Consider the following 22161-nt stretch of genomic DNA (forward strand, 5'->3'; position numbering starts at 1 on the left):
AGTGTTATTCAGAGCCATGATAACTGCAAATATTTTAACATAAATGTGTATTGATATATATGCTAAGCAATACAATACAAAATATATTGTTAGTAAAGTTTAGTTTGATTGTGCTTTCCGTCTGAGATTTTTTCACCCCTAAACAGGTAAGATTTTAAGATGAAAATGCTTTTGTGGGAACAGAGCAGAATATAGCAAGTAAGATGCTTACCTGGCATGTGCCTGACCCAGGCTCAATCCGTGACACTCCCCATATGGTCCCACTAGCCCACAGGAAGTGATCCCTGAGTACAGAGCCAGGAGTAAATCCTCAGCACAGCCAAGTGTTGCCTTAAAACAAGCAAAAAAAAAAAATGTTTTTATGTACTTGCATCTATTTTGAAAGATAGTACAAAATATATATTCAAAAGAAAAGGGGAAGAAAAACTCACTATTTTGTAACCAGTCAGAAATTAGATTCTTTGTGATTTAGAATCTATTTAAAAAATAAATTTAAATATTATTTAAATAAATTGCTTCCCATTTAAAAAATCTTTTTGAAGAAAAGTGACTTTGCTTAATGTTTTGGAGAAGTAAGGTTGGTAGAAACTGGAACAGACTCACATTTTTATAAAAATAATTTGAAAATTAGAACCCTTCTTTCTGATGTATATAGTGAAGTCATCTCTAGCTTCATTACCTAGTTTCTTTTTTATTTTCTCTTGTATATGAAATAGGAGGTGGGTAGGCTCAGTGCTACAGTTTGGTTCTATTTGCTATTGCCTGCCCCTTTGAAATAACTTTCAAATGATTTTTAATTATTATGACTATCTGACTTGACCTATCAATTATAAACCTGAATTCTCTTTTTGAATGTTTGATTAAGTTTCTATTGGTTTTTGGAACATCCAGTAGCCTTCCAGTTTATTTTACACCCTGGGAGAATTTTTTCTTCTAAAATACAACTTTGTGTCCAGTGACTTAAGATGGTTTTCGTAGCTGCCCAGTACTTAAAGAAGGAATCAGGAACCCTAAATGTTTTTCTTACTTTCTATTATTTTTGCCTTCCAGTCCCTTATGTCTGTCTTTTCTTGCAAAGCCAAGCTTAATTACTACCTCTATCATGAAGTCTGTATGTTAGCCCACAAAACTCATAAATCAACACTCTTAGTTCTTGTAACATTTGTGATTGTTAGTATAGCATGTCCTGCTTCGCTTTGTGTCTCCAACCAGATTGACCTAAATCTGTACTTCAAAAAATTCAAAATATACATAGTTTAGGGAAAAGTTCAGTATCAGAGATATGGAAAGAACATACAGAGAAAGTATTGTACCTTTACCTTTTTACACACTGAAGCTAAGTTAACACTGCCTACCATTCTTCAAACTTGCACAGTAATTTGTAGCTAGAATTCATTTCACCTGGGTGCTGAATGCCTCATGGATGTTTGTGGTTGAGAGTTCACCTCCCCTTATTGAGCATTAAGGTAGTAGTTGTATTCAAATATAATTGATTGTCTTCTCTTTATTTACGGGCTTACTTTGTGATGACTTATTATTTTTCCCTGACTGTTAAGTCCTAAATCTGGCAGGTTCAGTAACTGGAGGTAGTATGATTAAATCTTGGTTCAGAAAGAGACACTCGCCTCCTTTTCCCTTTTTGCCCTCTCCAGGTCTCTGTGTCTTTATGTGGCTTATTGTTTGTAGGGATTTTTGAATTTTCCCCCTTCTAATTTTGCCAAATAGCTGTTTGCTGTAATTAGCCTATGGAGATTAAAGAAAATTGGGAAGCAGTTTATTTAAATAACATTTAAATAATAAGTGTGAGATAAAAATCAGTTCTCTGTGTATAACACTTTCCCCACTTTCTCTAGGTTACAATTCAACAAACATGGTGTGTTACGGGTAGAAGGCTTCTTAACACCAAACAAGTATGACAGTGAGGCAATTGGCTTGTGGTTACCTTTAACCAAAAACGTTGTGGGGACTGATCTGGATACAGCTAAATATATCCTGGCCAACATCGGAGACCACTTCTGTCAAATGGTGATTTCTGAAAAGGAAGCTATGTCAACTATTGAGCCACACAGTAAGAGCCTCTCTTAGGGAATAGTTTTTTTTTTTCTTTTTTTGGTCCAACATGATTTTTATTCTTAAATGATACCAAACTCCTAATTGCATGGGTTCTTTTCCACTTATTGGTTGGGGTCTTTTGGGAGGGCAGTTACTAATGAATCGGGACTCTGTTTTCCTTAAGATAAAAAAGATAAAGGTGAAGTGATGGTGGAATTTTCCACACCCCTTCACATTTTATTTCAAAAGGCCCTCCCTTAGAATAAAGTGATGTGTTGATTTTTGTAGGGCAGGTTGCTTGGAAGCGAGCTGTCAAAGGTGTTCGAGAAATGTGTGATGTGTGTGATACCACCATCTTCAATCTGCACTGGGTGTGTCCTCGATGTGGATTTGGAGTGTGTGTGGATTGCTACCGCATGAAGAGAATAAATTATCAGCAGGGTAAGAACTGAGTTGATTTATAGGCACCATACATCGTAAACTAGCCTTTTGGTTTGTGATTGATGAAATACTGAAGCATTTGGAGCCAGATTCCATGAAAAAGTTACTATAGATTAATTATTTGCAGGTGCTACTTACAAGACTTTCTCCTGGCTAAAATGTGTGAAGAGTCAGATTCATGAACCTGAGAACCTAATGCCCACACAGATCATTCCTGGAAAAGGTATTTTGTGTGGTACAGTGGTTTTCATGTTGTTTTGGTTTGCTAATAGGAGTTGGGAATTTGATTTTACCTTGAATAATCTAATTATTGCTAACCTAATTTTAGTATGTACCATAAATTCTTCAGAAATAAATTAAGTAATACCCAAAGCTTTTTAAGGGAAAGATGTTGTAAATAGTTTGGTAGAGGGAATGAAAATGGTATGTTTTGGGGAATACTTTGGATGAAAGGTAGGAGGGCTGGAGCGATAGCACAGCGGTAGGGCGTTTGCCTTGCACGCAGCCAACATGGCCGACCCGAGTTCGATTCCTCCGCCCCTCTCGGAGAGCCTGGCAAGCTCCCCGTGACATATTCGATATGCCAAACACAGTTAAGAATAATGCTGCGATTAAAAAGTAATCGTGTTAGAAATATCAGCTACTTCTTTGTGATGTTGAGGTTGAATGTGTCTAAGTGTCCTTGTTCAGATGTTTGCCTCAGCCCGACCCACTAATTATTATTATTATTTTTTTTATTTTTTTTTAGCTCTGTATGATGTTGGAGACATTGTTCATTCTGTAAGAGCAAAATGGGGAATAAAGGCAAATTGTCCCTGTTCAAACAGGCAATTCAAAATCTTTTCAAAGCCAACTTTAAAGGAAGATATAAAACAGGTATATTGCTGTTTATGCAAGATTTACTATCCTTGTGATTATTGTTTGTTGAAAATAGGATTACTTAAAGGATTTCTATAGTGTATTTGGAACGAACCTTGGGAAAGCTGTCAGTGGAAAGATGTAATTCATGTGTTTAATGGAACACAACCGTTCCAAATATCAGTGTCTTCACTTGAATGACCCATTCTCACTTTTCACAATACTTTTGTGAACCTCATTCTTTATGTGTCCCTCTTTTTAGTAAGCTTTTAATTTTTGTTCCTTGGAAAAAGCAAAAAACTTTTGTAGTCAAATAAAAAAACTCACATTGAATAGGTTTTAAAAATCTCATGTTTCACAGTTTAAATTATTCATACAAGCTTTACATTAAAAGAAGAAAATATATTTCACTTATGTATCTGGAAGTTGAAGGAAATACTGAAATAATTCTTTGCCCGTTTCCCATTAAAACCCATACTTTCTTTTGGTACTCATCTTCCCTTCAGGCTGGAGCGATAGCACAGCGGTAGGGCGTTTGTCTTGCACGCAGCCAACATGGCCGACCTGAGTTCGATTCCTCTGCCCCTCTCGGAGAGCCTGGCAAGCTACCCGTGACATATTCAATATGCCAAACACAGTAACAAGAAGTCTCACAATGGAGACGTTACTGGGCCCGCTCGAGCAAATCGATGAACAACGGGAGGACCGTGACCGTGACCATGATCTTCCCTTCACCTCCGCTGTCACATAGACTGTCCACATTTCACCATCCTTCAGCCCTGTAAGAGACACCCCACATTCTCTTTAATAATAATCAGAAATTTCCTTACATGTCCATAAAGCTGTGGTTATGAGGCAGCCTTGGTAGAAGTATTCTGATCTTTGGTGTCAGAACTGAATTTGAGTTGCTTTTTTCCTGCCATTTTCTAGTTACTTCACTTTGGTTCAGATGAACTGAATCATAAGTGTTCAGCTTCCTCATTTAGAGAAAATATAAACAAGACTGATAGTTGGGAATCACAGAATTACATCACACATTAAAGGGAGGATCAGGACCATAGCAGGAACCCGATTATCTTTGTCCTATATGTATAAACTCCCATCAGTTTAGTCATGAAGGCATTTTTTTGAATAATTGAAAAATAAGTGGTAATTTTTCCAGTTTTGAGTTATTTTAATACAGGCTTAAAGCTTACTACATTGTGTTGATGAAAAATAGTATTTTCCCCCTTCCAGTTTTTTTCTTTTTTAAATGTCACAACTGAAGCTTTCCTATCCTGTCTCATATTTTCCTGTTCATAACTAGCAGCCATGATTGGGGTTCTTATTGAGATACTACGTTGAGTTCACATGAAAGATAGGCACTGTCACTGTACGTTGAGTTCACATGAAAAATTGTCACTGTCACTGTCCTCCCGTTGTTCATCGATTTGCTCGAGCGGGCCCAGTAACGTCTCCATTGGAGACTTTGTTGTTACTGTGTTTGGCATATCGAATACATCACGGGTAGCTTGCCAGGCTCTCCGAGAGGGGTGGAGGAATCGAACTCGGGTCGGCCATGTTGGCTGCGTGCAAGGCAAACGCCCTACCGCTGTGCAATCGGACTGGAGCGAAAGATAGGCACAGGTCATTTATTTTTTGAAGTATCATAATAAGAGTGATATGAACATTTATCTCATGTTTTCACTACTACTAAGTAGAAGCTAAAAGATTAAAATTTCTCCTACCTTATCATTGTGTTTTGGTACTACAAGATTATCACAATTCTAGTGGTACCTGGGGCTATTAAGTTTTATTGTGGACGTTTTGTTTGTTCCTGGTGACTTTTTGAGGATAAAGGTAAGAAAAGGGAAATAAATTTTCAGTTTATGTAAAACTATCTTCTCAACACAGACTTCCTTATCTGGAGAAAAATCCACTCTGGGTGCCAGTCTCCAGCAGAATCCCTCCGCGCTGCAGCCAGTGACTGTGGGCGGGGAAGCTGCTTCTAAGCCAGCCAGCAGCCTGAAACCTGCCTGCTCTGCCAGCTCCTCTCCTCTAAACTGGCTGGCAGATCTGACCAGTGGGAACGTCAACAAGGAAAACAAGGGTGAGTGTTTCCTAAACCTGCCTCGGGGTTTCTGAGAACCTCAGTCCATTCACAGAGGGATGTGGCAACTTCGTTGCTGTGAGAACAGTGTGATTAGTGGTGCTGTGGAATGAGAAGGGATTCCTTATAGTCAGAGACTGTAAATGTGTTCTCAGAATGCGGCATCAGAGAATTTTGCTGATGATCAAACTCTAAGTGAGGTTAAAATTATTTTTGGTAAGAGTGGAGGATGGCTGAGACTTTTTATTATTATTACAATTTATGACTGATACTATAATATCAGTATCAATAATTGATTCTATTAATAAGCATCTAGTTAATAGATTGCTAGGTAGAATGTTCATTTACAAAAAATTATATTTTGTATACTAGGAACAAACAAAAAATGGACGTATGAAAAATGTCATTTTATGCAGCTGGAGCACAGTGGAAAGGGTGCTTGCCTTGCATACCGGTGACTGAACCTAGGTTCGATCCCTGGTGCCCTTGAGCATAAAGCCAAGAGTAAGCCCTGAGTACTGGCACTGGGTGTGACCCCAAACCTAAAAAAAAAAAATGAATTTTTTTAAAAATGGAAAACCACTTACTGTAGTAATTTTGTCTTTGATACTTAGCATTTATTATTTTACTATCCATTTGAAATTCTTGCCTAAATCAGTATGTCATTTATCCTCTTGAAGGAAAATAAAACCAAATTCCAAAACAGTTTTGTTAATAGATGACATAGAAGACTAGTAATGTTTTTTTTTATTTTTTAGAAAAACAACCAACAATGCCAATTTTAAAGAATGAAATAAAATGCCTACCACCCCTGCCCCCTTTGAGCAAAACCAACACAGTCCTTCACACCTTCAACAGCACAATTTTGACTCCTGTGAGCAACAATTCTGGTTTTCTCCGAAATCTGCTGAATTCTTCTACAGGAAAGGTATGATTCTTTTGTGTGTGTGTGTTTCTATTCTACCTTGTAAAGGAAGAGTCGAAAAAGGAGAATAGAAACTTCAAGAATAAGTTAGAAGGATATCAAACCCTTCCCTGCCTTTGGGGGTCCAGAGATTGTATCAGATGTAGGAACCCTTAACAAGACTATGGTTTTGGGCAGAGCCACTTCCCCCTCATACACAGCCCACTTGTGTGATTTGTGGTGTCAAGTAGGAAACGGGAGCTTACTCTCTGTCTAGGTTCCTGGCTCCGATTCCCTAGATATGTAATGTGCACTCATCCTACCATGATGGGAACAGGTGTTTGATGGTAAGGAATGACTTGTGTTCTTTGACTTGTGTTCTTTCTCAAATTCAGACAGAAAATGGACTAAAGAATACACCAAAAATCCTTGATGATATTTTTGCCTCTCTGGTGCAAAATAAGACCTCTTCTGATATGTCTAAGAGACCTCAAGGACTGACGATCAAGCCTAGTATTTTGGGCTTTGACACTCCTCATTACTGGCTGTGTGATAATCGTTTGCTCTGCCTGCAAGACCCCAATAATAAGAGCAATTGGAATGTATTTAGGGAATGCTGGAAACAAGGACAGGTAATTATAGGAGCCTTGCTCCCAATTGCAATTCAGATCCCCTTACTTGGTTCATTTGGCAAACTTCTGAAACCACCCCCAGTTACGAGTTTCATGTCTTATCTGTTTTGTACTTTACTGTATTTATTGTTAAGGGTGAATATAAGTAGAGCAGCATGTAACTGTCTTTTTTTATAGCACACATTTGTGAGCTGTCTTTTCCAGTGAAGTTTTGATTGCTTCCTGTCATCATTGGATTTTTGATTCTTGATTCTGGGTTCAGTGATTTTTGAATGATCAAGACAGAAGAGTAAGAGTAAGAGACTGAGGATCAGACAGAATCAGAGAACAATCATGTTTCCCTCATCCATCGATTAAACTCTTGGGCTGAAGGCAATATTGAAGGGCTAGTACAAGGTGGTATCATTTTAGAGTTGGTATATGAACTCCCAAGGACGTATTTTATTTTTATTTGGTTTTGGGGCCACACTTGTCTGTGCTCAGGACTTAATCCTGGCTTTATACTCAGAGATCACGCCTTATGGGCTTGGGAAGTCCTATGGAGTTCTGAGGATGGAACCTGGGTCAGTCACATTCAAAGCAAGTGCCTTACTTACTGTATTATCTCTCCTCATGGGCCTGCTTTGAAGGGTTATATTGTTTGATCCTAGTTTGCTTGATTAACTCAGTAGATGAATGAGGCTTGCAGACCTGATCCTACTTTATTTATATTTTCCTGATCTTTGATTTCTTTACGGTCCAAATGGAGTTGTGCTAAAGGAACAAAATCTTGTACAATACCAACCTGGGAAAATTACCAAATAGTAAAATGTATTTAGCCACCAAAAAAAAATTATTTTTTCTCTCTCTATCCCAGCCTGTATACTGATAACATTTGCTCATTTTTATCATCAAGTAATACCAGGTACAAAATTACAGAATTGAATAGCCCACCAGTTTGCTTCAATTTTTTTTTAAACTGAACTCTACCAGCATTTGACTCATATTAAATTAGGATTTGTGGCATGTTTTGTATAACCTCAGGCATATTCCAGCCTGGAAACAGATGGGAGGCCAGTTGCCGTGCCCTCTTTGGGAAGAACATACCTATCAACTTTATCTCTCCTTCACATCCCCTGCCTTGCCCCAACTTTGCTTTGGTATTTTATGAGTAAAGGGATCTCAATCAGAAGGTGCAGTGGGTGGTGTGATCCTTGCTCCTAAAAGTTTATAATGTAGTTTGAGTGCAAGGTATATATATCTATATCTATATCTATATCTATATCTATGTGTATATATATATATATATATTAGATAAGTAATGAAGACAGAAAATGCTGTGGGGGCGGGGGCTGGAGCAACAGCACAGTGGGTAGAGCATTTGCTTTGCATGCGGCTGAGCTGGGTTCGATTCCCAGCGTCCCATATGGTCCCCTGAGCACTGCCAGAGGCAATTCCTGAGTGCAGAGCCAGGAGTAACCCCTGTGCATCACCGGGTGTGACCCAAAACACACACACACACACACACACACACACACAAAGAAAGCTGTGGGAACTAAGAGAATTAAGGAGTACTTCAGGATCTGAGACTGAGTACCAGCTGTACAGGAACAAACCAACTGTTTGAAGAGGCACTGCTGCAGAAGGGGCAGAGCTAAGAGAGTCAAACTAAAGATTGCATTCTCTTCTTTTAGCCAGTGATGGTGTCGGGAGTGCATCACAAATTGAACACCGAGCTTTGGAAACCCGAATCCTTCAGGAAAGAATTTGGAAGCCAGGAAGTTGACCTAGTTAATTGTCGAACCAATGAAATCATCACAGGAGCTACTGTAGGGGACTTCTGGGATGGATTTGAAGATATTCCAAGTATGTATGTAAGATATTTTAAGGGTATTAGAATGTAAAAGAAAGGCACCATAGTAACAGTAGGATTCCAGACCCTCTAGTGGCATTTATAAGGCTTGGGAGTTTAAAGTCCTGTCTTCTGTCCTTTTTATAAAGTTTATGCTTTTGAACTGAGGTGTATTCACATTGTAATTCCTTTTTACAAAAAAAGGGATTTTTGGGTTTTAGTCATCTGTTTTAGTCATCTGTCCTTCATTTGATTCTTTGTGCATCCTGTAGTAAGAGTTGTAGAGTTGTACTTCTATCATCTCTGCCCGGTATGTGCAGGTGGGGATGGGGTGGGGGGTGTCCAAAACCAGGTTTGTAAAGACTCCATGCTGGGGATACTTTGTTTCTCACCATCATAAGTCCTTTTAAATGTGTTTAATTATTGCTTAAAAATAAGGAGACCTGAAGGTTCCAGGGAATATTAATTGAACACAGGTCATCTAGTCACTGCTGCTATCTAATTGTGGCAGTGGAATGTTTGCATGCTAAGGTTTGAACTTTAGATTTGACTGGTAAACTTTCAAAGAACATCAAGTCCATTCTGGGCCCTATGGATTCATGCCAGTACCATAAAAGTCACTATGCCCCTTTCCTGCTGAAAGGGTTGAAGTCACTTTAGTCTTTTGACTCTCAGTAGTTTTTCAAGTTTGCTTATTCGCCAGTCTCGTCTCCTCCCTCTCTCTCTCTCTCTCTCTCTCTCTCTCTCTCTCTCTCTCTCTCTCCTCCTCCCTCTTTTCCCTCCCCTCCCCTTTTCAGTATTGGTGTATATTTATAAGCCTCGACACAAAAGTTCATTTCCATTATCAGAGTGACCCTCTTTTTGGGGAGGGGGGTCACACCTGATCATGCACAGGAGTTACTCCTGGCTTTTGCACTCAGGAATCACTCCTGGCAGTGCTCAAGGACCATATGGGATGCTGGAAATCGAACTCAGGTCGGCCATGTGCAAGGCAAACACCCTACCCACTGTTCTATCGCTCCAGTCCCCCAAGAGTGACCCTCTTTGACCCTTTTTTCCACCTCCTCCTTTCCTTTCTCTAGAAGTCTTCCAATTTTTCAGTCTTAAGAGTTGTTTTTGTTGTGATTTGTTAAGTTTTTTGGTTTGGTTATTTATAGTCCACATAAGAAAAAACCAATTTGATTGTTATCTTTAATTTTCTGACTTATTTTATTGTATATCATAATCACCTTAATTCTCATCAGTGTTACTGAAATGCAAGAGTTCAGTTTTAAATAGTTGACTAGCACATCACCCACAATTTTTTTATCCACTTATCCCTGTATAGACCTAGGTTGTTTTTATGTCTTGGCTATTGTAAATAATCTATAGACAGCAGAGATGCATGTATGAATCTTTTTAAATTAGTGTTTTTAGATTCTTAGGAGAAATGCCTAGATAAAGCAGCAGTGACTAGATGACCTGTGCTAAATTAATTTTTTTTTTTAAGTGAAACACCATGAGGTACAGTTGTAGACTTATAAACTGTCATGCTTGGGTTTCAGTTATACAATGATTTAGTACCCATCCCTCCACCAAAGCCCATTCTCCACCACTAATGATCCCAGTAGCCCTCCCACCCACCCCACCTCATCCCCCCACACCCCGCCTTTGTGCACGGCATTCCGTTTTGCTCTCTCTTTCCTTTAGGGATAAATTAATATTTTTAGTTTAAGAAATTTCCATACTGTTTTCCATAGAAGCTGCCTTCATTTACATTGTCATCAACAGTGTACAAGGATTTAGGTTTTTTTGCTACTGTGCCCTCACCAACACTTGTTTTCAGTATTTTTTGGCATAGGCCATTCTCATGGCTCTCTGTCATGTCCTCTTCGAAGAAATACCTATTCAAATCTTCTGCCCTTTTTTTTTCTGCCCATTTTTGTTTTTAGCCTCTTCCAGCAGTGCTGGGCCAGCTGGGCTATGTCTAGTGGTGTTCAGGAGGCTGTATAGTGCTGAGGTTTGAACCTGGGACCCTGTGCATGCCAGGCATGTACTTCTGCCCTTTGAGCTGTCTCCTTTACTCCTTGCCCAAATTTTGATAGGATTTTTATATTTTTTCATTTATGTGAGTTCTTTATATTTGAGTTTTATCTGTGTCTGATGTGCAAGTATCTCTGTCAATAACTTGCCTTTTTGTTTCACCACTCTTTTAAAACCTATTTTCACTCTCTAATGCTTCGGCATTCCTTTATCCAATTTTACAGACTATAGTATATACTTGGAACAAGCTAGCAAAGTTACAGTTAACTCCTAGGTTGTATAGTGTGATACGGGTTACCACAACTCTTTCAGATATTAAATGTCGACCCAGAGATAAACATCTGTGAAATGAAATCCTGAATGAAGAGGGAGGAGCAAGATTGGATAGGAAATGGAGCCAGCTGCAATTCAGATTTGACAAATTTTCCCATAAATCTGGCCAGGGAGCTTGAGAGCAAGTATTGTTCCACCTTGTGTCAGGTGGACAATGTCCAGGTCTTTATTCCCCTATTGATGTCTGTCGCAAGATACAGAAAGGCATGATCTGGCAAGCCAGCCTGTAAAGAGGAGGCAAACTAAAGCTGTGTCTTGGAAGCTAATCTTGGCAGTCCGGTGGTACAATTACCACACTGTGCTTTCTAGTTAACCTGAGTATAGATCCTGACTCTCCTTCCAGCCCCCCCAAAAATAGGGGGTTCTCCCAACCAGTACTTAGGCACAGGAGTCACTCCTGCTGGTACTTTACAGTTCAGTGCATGGGTCTCATTATGGTTCTTGGGTGGCTACCAGATTAATATATGTAGGCATTTGGCAACTATATGGTTCTGGAAATCAAATCTAGGGCCACTTTGCACATCCAGTCACACATGTCAGCCTTTTGAGCTTTCTCCCTAACCCTCAGATCCTAACTCTGGATTAGTACTTCCTCTATATATGAGCTCCATAATTTAATTTTTCTTGGGTTCAAACTTCTCATGCCTATAGATGATTATGAGGTGATTATGACAGCGCAGAGTCAAGTATAACTTACCTTTTTTTCATATTAATGGTTCTGCATACACCTCCAGCATGTCACTCACTTTTGTGCTGTTGGCGTTCTGTCTTTTGTTACTCTCTCATCTTTGTTGCCTCTATGTTATGGTAAGGAGCATGTACAGATGTTCTCAAGGGTATATGCCTTGAAATCATAGGTTTTTTGAACCTAGACTGCGGGCATCTATTAATTTGCTTATCAAGAAAGAGGAATATTGAATAAATAGTGTATAATCTCATTAGGATATTGGGCTTAGTTGTAAGTATTAAGTAATTAAAACACAGCAAGAAAATACAGTAATCCTGACTAAATCTCATATAGCATTCAGAAGTTAGGGAGAAGGGCATACTTACCCTAATTATCCTTGAGAAAGAACATTAATTTCACTCTCTGAGCAAAACAAGTAATTTCTGTTACAAAAAAACTGAGTTTATGGAACATCTGTGACTTCATTATTAAACTAGTTTTCTGTTGATTTAGTTGAGGAGTTACTCACTTCTTCCAGAACTGGCTGTCAAGGGGACAGCTGATTGTATCTCTGCAAAGGAGTGCTTTAGACCTCAAGGATGAATAGTAGTTTAATAAACATCTAGTAAAGACAGGACCATCATACAAATAAGTTGATGATCATTATTTTGTTTCCTTGCCACCTCCTGGAAAGATGGTATTTTTGGTATTGTAGAAATAAAAAGTTAACAATGAGAGGAAACTATTAAAGAAAAATATTTGTATGCTTATGTATACTTATCAGAGATTTTGATATCTTTAATAGTTTAACTTTGATTAGATATGTAAATTTTATATAGATCGATAAATTTATTTGCTAATTTACCATTTTGGTATATTTCTGAGTAATGGATAGAGAGTAATTCATTTATTCTGATTGCGTTGTAGATCGCTTGAAAAATGACAAAGAACCAATGGTGTTGAAACTTAAGGACTGGCCACCAGGAGAAGATTTTAGAGATATGATGCCTTCCAGGTATTATGATTATGAATTGGCAGAGATGGTTCTGCCTTAAACTTGGTATAGGGTAAACTCTACTCTGAGTTTTCTTGGGATTATTAAAATTAGCTTAGTTTGAGGTGCTCTATCTCCTTCCTTTCAGAATATCTAAATAAAACCTGTTTTTACTTTTAAAAAATTACCTTCATTTTATTAGTGCTGATATTTAATTTCCAGTCTGTACTCTTTGGAGACTTAAGTTTTATTATTTTTTAACTTTCAGGTTTTAATTTGTTTAAACACTATGGTTTACATTGTTGTTCACAATACAGTTGTTTTGGGCATTCTTTGTTCCAACACTGATCCCACCACTAGTGTGACTTTCCCTCCACATTGCCTCCAGTTTCCCATCCATCCGCTTTTGGCAGGCAAAAAATTATTTTATATTACTTCTTAAAACAGAATAGTAGATAGAATTATCTAAAAATAGTCTAGTAAAAGGAAGTTTGTGAAAATTTTTATATCTCACAATGGAGTTATTAAAATCATTCTCTGAGACTTTACTGAGCTTTCTTTGTTTCTGTGTTATTTTTGCTTACTGAGCTTACTGGACTTTTAATTTGCTGTGCCTCCTTATGAGGCTGTTAAAACTGTGGAATTGGAGGTGTCCTGTGGCCAAGTACGCAGCCACATGTTCCAGGAGCTCCAGGATCTGTAGGACTGGGATGATTCTCAGCGTATCCCCCACTCCAAAGGGACCCCCAGAGTTTTCAGCCTGTGTGCCCATAAGTTTCATCAGCTTGACAGCCTTCTGAGATTAGTTATGAAGCTGGCTGTTTAGATGGTGTATTTTTTTTTTTAATTTGGGGGCCACATCAGAGTGGCATCTCAGTGCTTACTCCTGGCTTTTTTCTCAGCACTCCGGGCAGGGCTTGGGGGACCTTATGGAATACCAGGGATCAAACCTGGGTTGGTGATATTATATATAAGACCAAGTGCATTAGCTGCTATAGTATTGCTCCAGCCCCAGGGATGTGTTTTTTTTTTTTATGAAAATTTTAATTACTGACTTTTATCTTCCTGACTAATTTAAGCTCTGCACATTTTCTCTGAAATTCCCTGCCAAAAGTCAACTCAAACATGCAAGCAGAGATTTGTAGGTAATGTATTTGGACAGCTCAGGGATTGGTGTAAATAGTGATGTCATTGTATTAGACAAATGAGACAGCTGAAGTGGTTGGTCAGTTTTCCTCATTTGGATCTGAACTTTGAAAAGAATCCTCAGAATTAATGAATAACATACGTAAGTTTTCCCTCACTTCCCTCTCAGCCCTTTCCCTAGGGATAGTACAACTGTCCTATCTGTGCAAGACAAGTGCTTGCCAGAAGTAATCCCTGCGTAGCCCAAACCCAATCCTCCCCCCAGCCCCTGAAAAGAAAAGCTTTATTTATAAAGGGTGAGGCAGAAGGAACACTCTGGTGGAGGGTTTGGTATTGGAACATTTTATCTTGTTAATGAAACCCTAACACTATTTTAAATCCTGTACCTCAAGTTTTTAAAAAATAAAATGATTTAAACAATTAGCCCGTAACTTCAAAGCTTTCCCTTGGTGTCCTCTAAGAGTTGGATTTTCTCTTTTGTGCCTTGCTTTTCTCTAGACCTCTAATTTCAGAATACAGTTAAGCAGATATGACATCCAGTTTTCTCTGAAATCACTCTTACCCTCCAGACAAGGTACTGGATCTATGAGCACGGAAGCAGATTTTTACCAATAGTACCTAGGGAGAGAGAAAGCTCAGTGCAGTGTTGAACAGTTCTTCAGTATGTATGGAATAACCCCACTACTTTTTACTCTAGTTTCTCAGGTGTTTATATTTCATCTCAGTTAATTAGTTTGAATCGTAGAATTTCTTGTTATTTCTTATCATGAGAAATTTATCGCTCAAATCTTATAGCTGGAATTGTTCTAGATTATTTCAAAACATGTAAATTCTGGCTTCTCTTCTAGGTTTGATGATCTGATGGCCAACATTCCACTACCTGAGTACACAAGGAGAGATGGTAAACTGAACTTGGCCTCTCGACTGCCAAACTACTTTGTTAGACCAGACCTTGGTCCCAAGATGTACAATGCTTATGGTAAGGATGAAAGGTTAATTTGAGGAAATTGTAATGGAAATGAAACAAGTCAAACATGAGAAAAATAGTTTGGGGGGAGGGAATGATAGAACACATCCATCATCCTCATACTTAAACAGCAACGAGTTTCCTTTTTGTTTCTTTTCTTTCCATGGTATATATTTTTTCATAATGCAAAAAGAGGGCTTATGTAATTTTCAGTTTCCATATGCCTGTGATCAGCTGTCCCCATTTAAAATTTTTTATTTAAAATAATATGGGACATCCCCCCGAGCACCACCAGGAGTAATTCCTGAGTGCAGAGCCAGGAGTAACACCTGTGCATCGCTGGGTGTGACCCAAAGAACAAAAAATTAAACCATAAAATATAATAATAATAATATGGGACATCAGGGGTCTTGTAGCCTCAGTTTAAATGAGCTGTTCTAAAATTACTAACTTAGTGTTCAGTGGCTTCACTTGTTCAGATCAGTGAATTTGATTTTCGCTTTTTTTATAATTTTAATCCCAACTTTCCCAGTCTTTCAGAATTTTATTTCTGATTAGATTTCTTGCTCCCTTAACTACTTCTTACTCTAGCCAGTCTCATAGATTTGAAGGTGGTAGCCCCCCTGAAGAAAGAAAGGAATCATTTGGCATCTTTCCTTATTCTGCAGACACTGGGGAAGGAGGAGCTTGGGGTCTCAGACCTAGTTCTTAGGGTAAAAGGAGCCCAGAGCGTTTCTAGGAGTGGTGTCAGGGAAGAGTGGGAGGGGAGTTTCTGTTGAAAAGGTCACAGTAGATGCCAAGATAGTTATCTGAAGGCAGGATGAATACTGACCTGTGAAGAAACATGGCAGGCAGACTTCCCCTTGCCCATTCTCTCAGGACTCGGTTTAAAGAACCTTGTTCTAGGTCTGCCGAATATTCTATAGTTGGCGTCCCTTCAGTAGAGCCTTTCAAAGCCGCTTTGTGGAGACAAGACCTTAGGGTCTAGGTTTTTGGTTTTATTTAACAATAAAACTTAGGCATTTTCCACTAAACTAGATAATAAAATGCTATGTGATTATCTGTGCTTTAAAGAAATCTTATTTGTGTGTTTCGGGGGGAGATGAACAAGGGGTTCTCCCAAGTGGAGCCTGGGGGCTCCTGGGGCCACTCCTGGTGATACTTGAGTAACAGGACCTGAGGATGCAGTGCTGCTTGTACCCTATGCAAGAGACTTCAGGGTAGCCAGCATCACCCTGGAGGTGCATGGGAACACACCTGGTAATGTTTGGGTGTCTGCATCGCTGCATCTTGGGATGCTTAGGATGTGGTGTGGGGGCATTGCGCCTGGGTTGGGCACAAGCCTAACATGTGCCCCAACATGTGGTGTATCCCAGCCCCTATGGGGTTTAGAAGTGGTTATCTGAGAAGTTTCCAAGTTGTTTGGTTTAAATAGCTTGGCAGGGGGCAGAACTACAAACTTAGAAGAAATGGGGTAAGAGGGTAATGTCTCATTGTTACCTGTGAGCAGGTAACTGGGTTATTTGGTGAATTATTACAACATCAGGCATCTCAAAGCTTGGTTCAGCAAACGAGAAGGGTGTTGACTGATGCATTTGAGGTCTCATCTTTATTCCTAAGTGAGAGAGACTGGGTATACTCTCCATCTTTTTTGTTTTTGGACTACACTTGGCAGTGCTCAGGCCTTACTCCTCTTTGCTCAAGCATCACTCCTCTGGTGGAGCCAAGGGGACCATATATGGTGCCAGAGTCAGCTATATCCAAGGCAAGCACCATTCCTATAGTACTATTGCTCTGGTCCCGTACACTCCCCATCGTAGCTGCTGGATCCTGACCTTCATATCTTGCTCCTAGACAATCAAAGCTGGCATTACTGCTTTGGTTGAGCAAATGTCTTTTTGGCAGTACTCAGGTCTTCTAGGTTTTCTAGGTCTCTAGATTGTCTTGCCAGTACAGGTCTCTGAATCATCTTGCCAGAGCACTGATTGTTAACAAGAGTTTTTTTCAATAGTTTCATCCAGGAATTTTAGAGGTTCCCAAAAGGTGGGTCTGTCACAGAGCTGCTTTGCATATCATTAGAAACACGAGTCCTAATATTTGAGTTATTTCTTTAAAAAGTGAAATACTTAATAGGTTTTCTTCAAAATTAAAACAATAAAATATTTACTGTTATCCTCTCTTATATGACTAGAGAGCAGCTTTAAAATTTTGTGACTAATATCTTCCAAGGAGCAAGAAAGAGTGTGGCAGTCTTAATTCACTTCAGTAAACATAATTCTATTTCAGGATTAATTACCCCAGAAGATCGGAAATATGGAACAACAAATCTTCACTTAGATGTGTCTGATGCAGCTAATGTCATGGTCTACGTGGGAATCCCCAAAGGACAGTGTGACCAAGAAGAGGGTAGGTGCTGAGTATAAGTGACGCTTCCTCCCTGAGCAAGACACTTTGTTCTAATGTCTACTCTCTCTTGCTCTAGAAGTCCTTAAAACCATCCAAGATGGTGATTCAGATGAACTCACAATAAAACGATTTATTGATGGAAAAGAGAAACCAGGAGCTCTCTGGCACATATATGCTGCTAAAGACACAGAAAAAATACGAGAATTCCTTAAAAAGGTATACTGCTTATCCCATGACATGTGGAGAGAGGTTTGGAGGATAGCAATATTATAAATTAGTACATTCAAAGAACTGGGTTATTTGGTGAATTGTTACAACATCAGGAATTAAATCTGTGCATGTTGAATTGGGTGGGCTGTTGACACTGGCTGCTAAGGAATAGGATTTCTAATTAAGTTCACACCTCTAAGGAGAATCATTTTTCTTTTTTTGTGTTTTGTATGATAGTTCACTTGGTAATTTTTATGATCAACTTTCACTTTAGTTCTGATCACTTCAGAGAAACATGTTTGTTTTTACTGCCTTGAAAATCTTAGCACTGCAGAGCTTTATGAAGCATCATTCCCTAATCCTTGATGACTGTGCTCTTAAAGAATTACTATGGTCCTGTTGGTTTTGTCCAACCTTCTACATCACTTAGAAGGTCAGGAAGGCCTGAGGCCCAACTTGTGGCTATTAGATTATAAAGGATCATTGGAGAGAAATGCAGAGTTTTCTAGATTCCAGATTTCCAGATTGTTCTCAGTACTGTATGTGGAAGATCTAGGAAACTGAAAAGATGGGAGTACTTGTTTTGACTTTGTTGTCCACTGAGGGTGCAGTTTTCATTTCCGGTATCTATGGCAAATACTCCATTTTTTAAATGAGAAGTAGTTATGAACACTCCTATAATAGAGTATGCCTTAACCAGCATTTGTATGAATAGAAATGTTTCTGGCTAAGGACTGATTCTTCCAGAAAGCTTGCTGGTTACCATATTTTAATGTGTGCTCTCAGATACGACATCTAATAAGCTTCAACTACAACTACTTTGGACTGTTTGGAGAGGTTGGGAGGGGAGTGAGGTTGGGGGTATCTTTGAGCCTACACCCAGCAGTGTTCAGAGTTCACTCCTGTTCTGTGTGCAGGTATCACTCCTAGCAGGGCTCAGGGATCATATGAGATGCTGGGGATGGAACTTGGGTTGGGCCACATGTATGGCAAGCACCTTACCCACTTTGCTGTCTCACCATCCCCTCACAACTAATTGTAAGAAACTTGAGTCTACTTCTAATAAAAAGTCCAGACCCAAATATTGACCAAATACAGTATTTACAAAAATATGCTCAGCATGGTTTTTCAGGAAATGACCTTTTTAAAAAAAAAAAAAAACCTATTTGTTGTTATTGTTGTTTCAACATTTATTGAGCACTTTTCATGGTGCAAGGCGCTGGGTATGACAATGATTAAGAGACAGTCTCTCAAGGAGCTCACAGTCTAATGGCAAACTACTGAGTAAACTGAGGCACAGTGGTAAATGACTTACCTAGTGAGGTAGAGAGAGCCAGGTACTGGGAAATGCAGGGCTAGAACTGGAGAGAGGGCCGGGTATTAAGAGTAAACCCCATTTGGAAAGCAAAGACTGCATACAGAAACATATTACAAAATCTGCTTGCAATAAGGTAAAAATAGCTTCCATTTTCCACCGTGACTGAATCCACGTCTTTCAGTGAATGAAGTCATTCCCTGATGACATTTCTCTATCTGCCCCCTTGAGGCAGGCTACCAGTCTGCTTGGAAACAGTAACTGCAGAAAGCCTGAAATCTAATGTGAGCACTGGGAACCTTCCTGATTTAGTCCACGGACGTTGAATGTATAGCACAGCTAAGACCCTTCTACATGTAGAAGTCGGGGGGTTGGGGGGAATTCTCCTCTAACCCTCCTGTAGAGGATTCTAGTAAGTTATAGATACCACAGAAATTAGAGAATTTCTTACTCTCTTATATATACATTATTTTGGCTGTACAATGGTGGTTTCATTTATATGTCTCTTAAGTAATCTAGACATTATACAAAGATATATACAAAGACATCACATCAAGCTGCACATTTAAAACCTATTTTTAACTTTTTTTTGAGTCTTTGTTTCGTTCATTTAATATCTTTGCATACTATATTTCTATCATCAGGGGCACTTATTTTGAAAAAAGCTGACTGCTGTTTAGTGGGCGTTGGGGCCCTCATTAGGTCGCAGCATCATATCATAATATTTTTTACATATTCTAGGTATCAGAAGAACAAGGCCAAGAAAACCCAGCAGATCATGATCCTATTCATGACCAGAGTTGGTATTTAGACCGATCGCTAAGAAAGCGTCTTCATCAAGAATATGGAGTTCAAGGCTGGGCTATTGTACAGTTTCTTGGGGACGTGGTATTTATCCCAGCAGGAGCTCCACACCAGGCAAGAACCATTATTCTCTATTCCTTAAGTTACGAATTTTCTGTACATGTTTTATTAATGTGGCTTGATGTTTTCCAGGTTCATAACTTATATAGCTGTATTAAAGTGGCTGAAGATTTTGTTTCTCCAGAGCATGTTAAACATTGCTTTTGGCTTACTCAGGAATTCCGATATCTGTCACAGACTCACACCAATCATGAAGATAAATTGCAGGTAAAACTTGCACTTTCTAACTCTGGTTTCACAGTATACCACTGACCTCGTAAAGATTAGGTGAAGTTGGCCATATCACACATCAACGGTGAATTGATAAACTTAATTGCTTGACCAAACATCTCTAGTAGCATTGTCTACTGGCAGAAGAGGAGTAGACTAAAGGAACTCACCCTGGTTTGGTACTATTTGATACCATTGGAGCTCTGTAAGAACTATCCCTGAAGAGAAATTAGATTAATAAATCTGATTTCTGATCCCAGCTCAGCTGCCATAACAGGGTCCTTGTTTAAACAAAGACGGTTGGAGCTGCAGTGTTCTTAGAAACCTTGGGAAGGGCATATCAGAATCTTTGGGATTCATAGAGGGCCAGGAAGGAAAATGAATTTCAAGTTCATCTGAGGCATAGGTTTTAAAAATGCCTTGGAACTGAAGGAAGTCCTGGCAGCCATGTCTACCTCCCATAGCCACTGCCATGTTGACTCACTGATCTAGACCAGAAATCCTCAACTCTGGACTGTTTTGCTGCTGCGTGCTACCTGCTACCTCCTTATTCTTCGATACTGAATTTCCAATAGGAGCACACCAAATTAGATGAAAAAGTAACAGTAACATTGAAGTTTGACTAAATTCAACAAACAAAAACAGTAACACAGATGACTCAACTAGCAACTAACAGCTTAATAAATTCTTAGACAAGGACTTAAGATCCCCACAATCAGATGTAACAATTTTCACATAAATTGGCATTTTTATACTCATTTTAATATTGGAGTTTAACAAAGCTCTAGCCAATTATAATTCTGTGGCTTTTTTTGTACATTAAATTTTTTGTTTAAAAAAAATTTTTTTTTAATAAAATACCTTTGAAACACTGGCCAAAAAGAGCTCAGTAGACTCTCCGACGTAGTCATAAGCCTCCTTTATTGTGCTTCTTGCTTAACATCAGCAGAAAGATTATAGTTCATTGAAGGCTCAGATAACATCTTTTTTTCAGCAATAAGGTATTTTTAAAGTATGTACAGATAATGCTGTCATTTATTTTATATAAAATATATGTTTATATTTTAAACAAATTTTACATGTACCGAGAAACTAAAAATTTTGTGTGATTCTTCTTTTTGTGAGTAGTCACTTTACTATAGTGGAAAGCAAACCTGCAGTTATTTCTAAGGTGTACCAATTTTTGGTTTTGTTTTTTTGGGCAAAACCTGGAGATACTCAGGGCTAATTTCTGGCTCTGAGCTCAGAAGTTACTCCAGGCAGGGAATACGGGGTTCTAGGGATCAAACCCGGATCAGCTGCTTGCAAAGCCAAGTGCCTTACCTGTTGCACTATTGCTCCAGCCCATACTGGAACACTTCTTAATTATAGGGGAAATTTCAGTCTATTCTTAGTGACAGATTTTAGACTTAACAGTGAACTATGTTTTCATCCATATTTTAGGTAAAGAATGTTATCTACCATGCAGTGAAAGATGCTGTTGCTATGCTGAAAGCCAGTGAATCTAGTTTCGGCCGGCCCTAAAGGTCCGAGTGACGCCTTAACACCCCTGCACATTGGAAGTGAATTACTGGCAGCTGTTCAAATTCTTCAGGCAGGATTCCTGTGGACTTTGAGATTCATGTTACCTCATCTTCTTTTTTAAACTGTACCCAGCTGGTGAGGGTACTTGTCTAATGTATATTTCTAGTGTTTACAGACACTAATGTGTATATGTAGTAACTATTTACGGAATATGCATCCTTAAACTGTGACTAGTGCAGAACTTCTCCCAAGCTGTAAAAAACAAAAAATTCTCTTATCAGCTCTGGAACAATGCCTGTGGTTATTCCCCAGCTGTTTCACTGAACAGCTTAGTCAAAATGGGTTTATAACTATTAGGAATTACTGCGCAGTTCTATTTGGTTGTATTTTGTTTTATGTCTGTCTGAGTATTCTCTCCCCAGTCCCTTAGGATTCAGAAGAGCAGTGGAGGAAATGACAGCTAATGATGCAGTTCTTAATAGAGACTGCATTAGGACTGGCATTATAATAGCAGAAATCAACTACTGTACAATTCTTGGGGTTAACCATCTTTTTTAGTTAAGTGGAATTTTAATTTAAATGAAGCTTTGCTAATTTTAAGTGTTACGCATTTTGCATTAAAGTATTCATATACTA

The 22161-nt window shown here is 38.8% G+C and overlaps 1 protein-coding gene across 1 annotated transcript in view; it reads left to right on the forward strand.

The window, feature by feature from the left end:
- The window catches only part of KDM3A (lysine demethylase 3A), a 53775-nt gene extending 31614 nt beyond the window's left edge, over positions 1–22161 (forward strand). Inside the window, exons 12-26 of the mRNA XM_056116400.1 lie at positions 1854–2068; positions 2341–2493; positions 2621–2716; positions 3242–3369; positions 5245–5440; positions 6199–6368; positions 6740–6976; positions 8650–8821; positions 12757–12844; positions 14818–14948; positions 17223–17342; positions 17419–17558; positions 19609–19785; positions 19864–19998; positions 21445–22161. Of these exons, the coding sequence (XP_055972375.1) occupies positions 1854–2068; positions 2341–2493; positions 2621–2716; positions 3242–3369; positions 5245–5440; positions 6199–6368; positions 6740–6976; positions 8650–8821; positions 12757–12844; positions 14818–14948; positions 17223–17342; positions 17419–17558; positions 19609–19785; positions 19864–19998; positions 21445–21525 (2239 nt within the window). The 3' untranslated portion in view covers positions 21526–22161. The remainder of the gene's footprint in view (positions 1–1853; positions 2069–2340; positions 2494–2620; positions 2717–3241; positions 3370–5244; positions 5441–6198; positions 6369–6739; positions 6977–8649; positions 8822–12756; positions 12845–14817; positions 14949–17222; positions 17343–17418; positions 17559–19608; positions 19786–19863; positions 19999–21444) is intronic.

The sequence above is a fragment of the Sorex fumeus genome, unplaced genomic scaffold (assembly GCF_029834395.1).
Source record: "Sorex fumeus unplaced genomic scaffold, SorFum_2.1 ptg000003l, whole genome shotgun sequence".
In the NCBI taxonomy this organism is placed as follows: domain Eukaryota; kingdom Metazoa; phylum Chordata; class Mammalia; order Eulipotyphla; family Soricidae; genus Sorex; species Sorex fumeus.